The 9,189-nt window shown below is 39.5% G+C and overlaps 1 protein-coding gene across 2 annotated transcripts in view; it reads left to right on the top strand.

The window, feature by feature from the left end:
- Window positions 1–110: 110 nt before the first annotated feature.
- The window catches only part of KCMF1 (potassium channel modulatory factor 1), a 61,928-nt gene continuing 52,849 nt past the window's right edge, over window positions 111–9,189 (top strand). The window contains exon 1 of one of the 2 annotated variants that reach the window (XM_025192731.1): window positions 111–207. In XM_025192731.1, the coding sequence (XP_025048516.1) occupies window positions 120–207 (88 nt within the window). In that variant the 5' untranslated portion in view covers window positions 111–119. Of the gene's footprint in view, window positions 208–8,679; window positions 8,772–9,189 lie in introns of those variants that run through there. The other variant, XM_025192732.1, reaches the window with a different exon arrangement.

The raw sequence follows: 9,189 nt of genomic DNA, 5'->3' as shown, positions 1-9,189 counted from the left end.
CCGCAGCCTTGCGAGGCCTGGGAGGTCCCGCCCGTCAGCAGAGGCTGCTGGACACCTGCCATTGTCCCTCCAGCCCCCTCCTCCCCCGGCTCTAGGTGCGGAGCGGGCAGTCGGGGGTGATGTTGATGGTGATGGGAAGGCCTGAGGGCCGGAGGCAAAGGGGAGGATGCCTGCCCCAGAAGGGCTGGGTTTGGTCTCAGTGGGCAGGTGAGAAGACTGACCTGGCCACCCTTCTGGCAGGGGCAGGTTTCATTCAGATGATTACGCGGGGGATCCTTTTTTTGCCAGGGCAGGTCCTGGCTCCTAGTGAGGGCGGTCTTCCCAGAGAGGTAGAAGTAGTCTTTTGAAAGGACTTTCCAGTCTGATCTCTTCAGACCTCCTGCAGCGGGGGGTACGACATGTCACACACATCTGAAATAGTTTGACAGTATAATAAAGTTCGGAGTTTAGTTAGTAACACTGTTGGAGCCTGTCAGCCGGTGCATAGGTAACTTTGCAGTGCCTTGTGATGGAGATGCCACGTAGCCCGACATCAGTATTTCAGTTTAAGGTGTTTCTGTGTACATTTAGTTGAGTAAAGTCTTTCATGAGACTGATAGCATCCTGATTTTTTTGAGTAAGAATGGGGATTTTGATGGAAGTTTTTAGTCTAATGTTTGCAGTACATCCTACCTCAGTCCTTGCCTGATTAAATGCATTCATCATCTTTTTCCCTGAATGATGGTTTTTTGTTTTTTGTTTTTGTTTTTTTTGTGTGTTTTTTTTTGTTTTGTTTTGTTTTGTTTTTTTTTACAGAAGTAGTTAAGCACACACCAAGAGTCAGTAAAATGAGGGTTAATCTCTGCAGTTTAAAAGTTGCCTGGTGTGTTTTTTGTTGGAGAATGTGTTCAGTACATTCTCCACTATCAGTGGTGTGGTGTGTATATCAGTGGGTTTAAAGTGTAGTAACAAGGTAAGAACTCACCATAACCATGGATTGTAATTACAAAAGTGATGGCATGTGCTGATGAGTTCTAGTTGTTCTGTGCTGAGCCTTACTGTCTGAAAACTGTTGTATTATTTGATAAGAGCATTTCAGCCTTAGAATTAGTATTTTACTTGGGTAGAAAAGTCTTAAAAACAGATTTTTCTATGACCATATTTCTGGTGTTCTGCATTGCAAATTGCCTAATGCATGATTTGGTTTGCTAGCATGAATGATCGTGTTATTTCCACAGTGAAACTTTGATGCTGATTAGAGAGAATGATTTTGCGTAAACTATGGTTAATATTTATAATTCCCTCTTAAAAGCTGGTAAACCAATGTTTGTTCTGTCGAGCTATTTAGTTTTGTAAATGGAAATAGTTGCCCTTTTCTATTCAGTTGTAGGTTAATGGAAATTTTGGTAACTTTGTTATGGGTATATCTTCCTCCATGTAAAACCCCACAAGATAGAGAGCACTGCCGCTTCTTTGTACAGTACATTTTACAGGAATCTGGCTTGTGATTTTTGTCTTTCTAATGGTATTCTCTTTAACCACATTGCTTATGCTTTATTCAGATCTGAGTTTAGTCTTTTCTTAATTTAAATTTAGTTGTGGGCTTGGGAGAGTGGATTTCACTTTACTTTGTTGCAGTAGCTTTCTGTTGTTCAAGCTGAGACTCGGTAGCCATCAAAAACTTGATTGGATAAACCCCCCCCCCCCCCCCCTCTAAAATCCACAAAAGTCATTCCCCTTTTACATCTTGCATGTGTGGTCTGTGGTTGGTAGATAATTTTTGTTCCAAATGTGAGTTGAGTGAGAGAAGCTCTTTTTGAGGTAATGAGATTCAAGGGGAAAAAACAAACAGGCTTTAATCAAGTTCAGAAAATTATATATTTTGCTGTGTGTTCTTTTCAAAATGCCCTGTCCTCGAAATTCCAAATGAGATTTGATAGAACTTGGTGAGAGAGAACTCCAGATAATCTTTGAGATGGGGGAAGGCCAGGCTTGAGAAGCTCTATCCTGGAGAATATGGAATATCGTGATCGTCTGTAGGCCTTAAATAAGGCATGGAATGCCTGGTAGTCTAAACTTTCTTTCAGCTAAAGTCTCTGGGACTTGTCTTTGCAATAATTTATAGAATGTGAACAAATTGCTAAAGAAATCTCTCCGGTTTCTGAAAAATGGGGATGAGGTCATCATAGCCTGCCTCCTAGCTAGTGTTCTTGTCTGCTGCCAGGCAAGAGAGATGCCAACTTACCATTTCCTGGTTTCTTTTCCATCCACCTCTACTAAATGTGCAGCAGTGGAAGTTCTATTGCTGTAGCTTTGTCCTGGAATATTAGCGGTTGACTTTTAGAGGCTTTGTCAGCTGTGCAGGCAGGAGAAATGATCAGCATTGTACTTCCGTTACTAGGTAGTCTGGAAAAACTCCCCCCCCTGCCCAACCTCTGACCCCCTATTCCACATCTGGTATGGGGGAAATGCTTATTACCTCCCTACTTCTGTACTGGAGCTTGCTGTCATCCTCCCAGCCTTAGTCTTGCTGCCATCCTTTTAGCAGTTTCACAGGTCTTTGTATTTGTCCATTTAGAGACCCTAAGTTCCTTCTCTTGAGGGATTATGTGGTGATGTAGTATTCAGCAACCTGCATGTAGGAACCAAGTGGAAGCAGAATCTTTATATTCATACATGCAGGATGGCAAACAGCAGGATCTACGCATATGTCCCATCAGGAAGGAAAAACGTTAATGTCTGGAGATGGCAATATGTGACAGCACTTCTACTGCATGGCAGTAGATTTTATTGGAATCCAGGACAGGAAAGTTACAAGACTTGAGGGAAAAAAATGGAGTCATAATTTCCAGGAGCACAATCAGAAAATTCTTTTGTAATGATCATGTGGAATCATGTTACTTTAGGATATGTACTATTACATATACAGAGAAAGGTAGTTAGCCGTGTTATTTTGAAGTCATTTAGTCTTTAAGGTACATTTCTACCCTGCCTTCTGCCTCATATACCATATGTAGATAGAGATGGGTAACCTAGAGTCCAGTATAGGCATGGGACTCCATGGCATACATAGCCAGTCCTTAGAAGCCTCTACAAATCCAAAGACTTGTAGTGGTGTCCTCCTACCCCTTCGGGAGCTCTACTGAAACTCTGAAAAAGTGCTGCGTCCTTCCAGGCTGTGAGAGATACCACTGTCCTCCTTGCTAAGCAGCTGACATGACCTAGACATCTGCCTACTACACGCTAATCTTGCATTTTCCCCAACATGTTACATACTTCCATTCAGAGATTTGTCTCCCTGCAGGCATTTCAAAGTTTGAAGAAGCAGATGACCATTACTGTCTTCATGTTTCTCTACTGATTATTCAGCAAAGCTCCACAGTTCATCCTAGGAATTTAGAAGGTCCTGAGAAGAGAAATTGCAAGGGGGAGCAGAATTCGAGCTACTGAGCTTAAAGAAATAGGAAAGTAGTAGAGACTGCATGAGAAACTGTGGGCTGAGGAACCTCTTGGAGTACTTAAGATACTTCTGTGGAACTGGACCCAATGGAGCTTGAAAGCCCTGCAGGGCATCTGCTCCCTAGCTCCTAATGAGTCCATAATATAAATAAATCTCTGACATGGGAACTTGGTTGGGCTAAGTACATTCATATTAATAACTTTAAAGGTTAAGGAATTAAAAAAAAACAAACCCAAACCCCTTCCATGTGTGGGTTTTTTTGGTTTTTCTTTTTAAACCTGTGCTGTTAGGAATTGAAGTACAGCATTAAAGTTACATGTACATGCAATTGAAAAGGCAGAGGTAAGTCATCAGAACATGTTTAGCTCTGTTCTAGCAGTGGCCCAAGAGAACCAGGAACTCTACCAATTTGAGCCCAATATAAAAAGCATAAATAAAACTTTACGTCCAACAAATCAATCATTTTATTGGTGAGAGCAAGGACTAGAGTGATTCCCCTTCTCCTCGCCCCACTCCCTTTAATTGTACAATGGCTATGTCATGCCCTGTCCCCAGAAAGTCATTTAAATTCGCGGCTAGACAAATGGCACATTGGCCGCAGTCCTTCTTTACTGCTTATTAAGATTACGTGCCATCGATTTGTATAAATGTTAAGCACACAGTTGGTCTACCTTGTATTCAGGCCTCTTAGAGCTGATAATGAAACCAAACTAGTATATATGAAAAAAGGCAAAGTCATTGTGTTGTTGAAGCATCACGTTGACTAATAGGGATGTATGTGCATGAAATCAATTATAGATTAAAGTTTGGTAGTGCAGTTTGTATGTACTTAAACCTTCCCCAAATTTAATATCCTTATACTCCATAAGTACGAGGTCTTAAATTCAGCAATGCATTGAAAACTTCCTGGAGCCCTTTTAGAAGGGAAAAAAATTGAGCTGAGATGGTAGTACTCCAGATACTGTATCAGTACAGTGACATTTCAGAGATTAATGCTTAGCTCCAAGTAGCACTTTGGAACTACATAGCTCATAATACACAGCACTTTGTATGTTTGCATCTCAAAGTACTTCATCCTCATGGGTTAGGACAGTATTAGTTGGTAAGAACAAGTTTAGCCCTGTAGTCAGAAAAAATTAAGTGCAGTTTCTGATACTGAGTCGACGTTATAATTTTAGGTAATCAGAGTTATGTTTGAGGAGCGGGAATGTTGGTGCTAAACAACTAATAGAAAATAAGGGAAACAGTTTTGCATTATAGTCAAAATGTTGATTGTTTCAGTGGAACCTTTGAAAATATAAAAATCATAACTTGCCAGTAGTGGCAAATGGGCATGAACCTCAATAGTTCCACATCATTTAATTTTATTTTTAAAAGTACATTTTATCCCTTTGGGTAGCACAAAAAGCTTCTAAATAAGAAGCAATGCAGTGCAGTCTTTTTTAATTTCTAAAAATGGACTTAAATAATAGATATGTGAAGAAAAGATTTATTTTCTTTTGGATTTGGGGTCATTGTTTAAAAACTGGTTGGAAGACAGATAAAGAATAGGAATTAATGGTTAATTTTCATTGCGACAAAAGCATTATAGTAGAATTCCTTATAGTTCTGTAGTAGGTCCAGTCTTTAAAGATATGTTAAATAATCTGGAAAATTGAAAGATGGAAAGAGAGATAGTAAAACTGGCAAATGATACAGTTACTTAATCAAGACCAAAAGGGATTCTGAGGAATTTCAGAGGGAACTAAACAAACTTAGTGGATGGGTATTACAGTGATAAATATAATTCATTAATATTAAGTGAAAAGTAATGTACAGGGAAAAATTGAAACTGTTCATATACCCTACAAGTCTCTAAGTTAACTAACTGTATTTTCACAGGAAAGGATGTGGGTTCGTTGTAGGTAGTTGATGGCTTCTGCCATGCTGTGCATTTGCTTATTTGACTATGGTTTCATGTTGGGATAATGCATCAAGAATGGGGTGGAGAATACTATAGACAATATTACACCCAAGATAATACCCTAAAAGAACAGAAAGTTTGCAAAATCAACCATTCAGAAGTTAGGAAATGCCAGAATGAAGGTGGCGTGTAGAAGCTTAATTCAGTCAGTCCCCTCATGCATATATGTATCATGATTGTCTTTAATTATGTGATCACATGCTGTCTTCTTCATAGGAGCCCTGGTTCATTGGGATCTGGAATGGACTGCACTCTGAAAATGAAGCAGGGATGGATAGTGAAGGAGACTGCTATGTATAGCACCCTTGCTTTATTATGTACAGAAATCAGGAGACATGCAGAGAGTGAGACATGGCATGGCAGAGAAGAAAGGATGTGTGGTTAAAGCAGTGGAGTGTTACTGTATGGAGTTGGAGGTTATTCCTATTTCTGTCATGCAGTTCACATGGGATGCTGGGCAAGTCACTTCAGTCAGACTTTGCTAGAGGGCCACTAGGTATGTTCCTTATTTTAAGTGCCCTAATTAAGATTCTCAGTGTGAGCTTTCACCGTTGGAAATGAAGTCACTGGATGCTGAATTTGAAATAGATAAACTGCTATAAAATGCTAGGGAACAAGGAAAATGTGGCCCCCAAGGAGTCTCAGATTGGGCAGTGAAAATAAGTGGATGCTTTTGGCCTCTTTGCATATAAGTCTCGATCTATTAAAGGGAAGAATAATGCTACTTTGCCTCAAAGTCGTGTAAAAAAAATTAATAGCTTATGAAGCTTTCACGTACTAAAATAATAAGCATTATGGAGAAGGTTCTGAGGAAATTAGTGTATCCTTGTGCAGAGTTTAGCTCCAGACACAAACCAATAAGGATAAGCAGAATATTGAGCATCATCTATGATGTGCACTGAATAAGGCAGTTGCTTCTATTTGATTTTCTTTTAATGGCGAATTATAGCCTAGATCATAAGTTTGCATATGGGGGCTGCTACATCTGTTTTAAAGGTGGATCAGACAATTCGTTTTCCCTAGTTTTTTTCTTAAAAATTGATGTACCACTTTAAAACAACATGTAACATGTAAAACTTTCAAACAAAGTGCAGTCTCAGGCAGGCAACTAACATACAAAATTCAGTGAAACTAGGCAGGGAAAATGGAATTCTAATGGAGGTGAACCGTAGCTATAAACACCACTGCCAGCTGCCCTTATAATACTGCCATTATATGAATCGGTGGCAGCCTCATTTGAAGTACTGTGTGCAGTTTGATCACCTCACCACAAAAAGGATGCTGCATAATTCAAGAAGAGTGATGAGAGGGATTAAGGGCATGAAAACCTTTTCTATGAAGAAATGTTGAAAAGCTTGAGATAATTCACCTTTTTCTAAAGTAAAAACAGAGAATATGAAAATAGTGAATGGTCCAGGGAAGATTAGGAGCTTCTCTTCTCCCCATTTCATAACACTACTGGAAGACTGTCAATGAAGTTAAAAGGCAGTAAGTTCAAACCAGATAAAAATACTTTCACATAGTATAACCAGACTGTATGTTTTGCCCCAGAAAGACATTAAGGCCCAACATTTAGTAAGTTTCCAAAAAAGGGATTAAACATTATATACAAATGATAGTTTGCAGAGGGATCTTAAACCTCCTATTGAGATCTTAAGTCAGTCTCACATTTTGGGTCTTAAAATAAGACCTAACTTAGCAGCAGTTCACTGTATATCTGTCTCCTGTGAGGTTTCTCAGTCTTCCTCTGAAGAATGAGACCCGTCACTGTTGGAGATGAGATACCTGGTTAGGTGGAACTTGGTCTCATCCAGGATGGCAATTCCTGTGTTACTTTGTGAACATGGACCTTGCTTGTATTAATCAGAGTGCCTTTGTTATTTACAAGTGGGATTATTGTAATGCATTTTGACACAACAGAAGAAACCCTCTTTGACAGTTCAGTGGATGGAGAGCATGATCCCTGTTCAATAATATCATTGGCACCTTTATTTCTAGGTGCAAATCCAGGTTTTGGTTTCGAATGGTTTTATAAAGCTTTAAGCAGTTTGGTTTCTAGTTATCTGTTTCCTGAGCTGATTTCAGAAAGTTACAGTATTCAGTGTAATGACCACTAACTTTAATTGATACGACATTGTCAGAGTAGTACCCTCAACTTAAATGTTTACATTAACAGCATAATTTATTTAAACACTCATCTCTAGATTTCAAAATTGCTTTTCAGAAATGATTGCATGCTGTTGTCTGCAGTTTACAGTGCATATGTGTTTGTGCTCAAGAGTGAACCCAAATTTGTTAGGTCCTTCAGGCTTTGCTAAACCTGTCTTGTCCATTTCCAAGCTTTTTCTGAGGAGGGAGGTTGAATGCCTCTTAGGAAAAGGTTTTGATTTGGTACACAGCATCTTTTTGGTTTGGGATTTTTGAACTTTCATGTATTTTTTTCAATGTATGTATTTTAAGGTTGAAATTGTGTTTAGAGTATGTCTTTGCTGGGCATATTCTATAATCTGCCTGTTCTCATCTCAAAATAGTAGATTTTTGCAGCGTTGTTCATTTTACTGGGATTTTTTTTTTACAACATTTGTAACTTTTCCCATCAAAACTGCTTTGTTTAAAATGTTCAAGGAGCCTTCAGACAATCTCCTTCCCCCAAAACATGTTACTCCTAATTCTTGAGCACATCTGGACAGTTGTATAATCCTTATTTACAGTATAATCAGATAAAACAGACCCCAAGGATGGGAGAAAGGAAGCATTACCCCAAGGATGGGAGAAAGCATCTCCTTTGTACTGACAGGGAACTGAGGCAAGTCACCTTGTGCCTCAGGTCACACAAAGGGGATATGTGGCAAAGCTGGGAACTGAACACATATCTCAAGACCCATTGTAGTGCCATATAATCAGAAGCCCATCTTTTCAGTACTTCATGATTTGTCAAGGATTTTAAACATATATCTTTTCTAGTTTCACTTTGAGATGCTACTTATACAAATTGGCATTGCTGTTTAAGTTTTTAATTTAATTTTAGTATTAATCCAAAGCTTCACATTTTGAGCAAAATTTAGTGTGTTATAAAACTCTATATTTGATTTGGATCTCCTCACATTGTCCTCAACCAAAGGCATCTAGAGAAGGGTATTAAAAAGAGAGAGGGGCCATGTTTCACTTAATACGTTTCTCAGCAAGAGTACCGTACCAGTAGCAAAGTATGGGGCGATACTTGAAAAGCCTGGGTTGTAACTCCTTTTTTTTCTTACCTCAGGTCAGATTTGGTCTTCCCCCCCATCGCTTCTGCCATTTCCTGATGCCTGAATTGTCTTTTTGGGAGGCAATGTTTCTTGTCTTGACTGACAAGAGGTGCTGTCTCTGGTAGGATGAAATCTCTTCTTTCTTTTCCTCCCTTCTTGTCTTGGCCTCTTCTTGCTCTTTTCCCCTCTTCCTACCCTGCAATTCCTCCTTGTCGTTATCCTTTCCTTCCCTTTACTGTGCCCTCCCTTCCTCTTCTCTCCCAAACAAGCTCTTCCAGGGTGGTATTTTCAGAGAAGTCTAGGAAAGTAAGGCACTTGGGTCCCATTGAAATTCAGTGGAATTTGCATGCTGAACTTTGTTAAGCCTGTATGAAAAATTCACCCCTAATACTGGCTGGTAGCACAAGTCCTACCTGGTCCAAATTAGAAAATCACTGTTTCTAAAATGTTTTTTAATAATGGCTTCTCCTGACCCAACATGTAACATGGGTTGGGTACTAGCATAGACTAGAGCAGGGGTCGGCAACGTTTTTGGAAAG

Source organism: Alligator sinensis, unplaced genomic scaffold, assembly GCF_000455745.1.
Source record: "Alligator sinensis unplaced genomic scaffold, ASM45574v1 scaffold1851_1, whole genome shotgun sequence".
NCBI lineage: Eukaryota > Metazoa > Chordata > Crocodylia > Alligatoridae > Alligator > Alligator sinensis.
The sequence above is the reverse complement of the archived record's forward strand: the minus strand, read 5'-3'. Positions and strand labels throughout refer to the sequence as shown.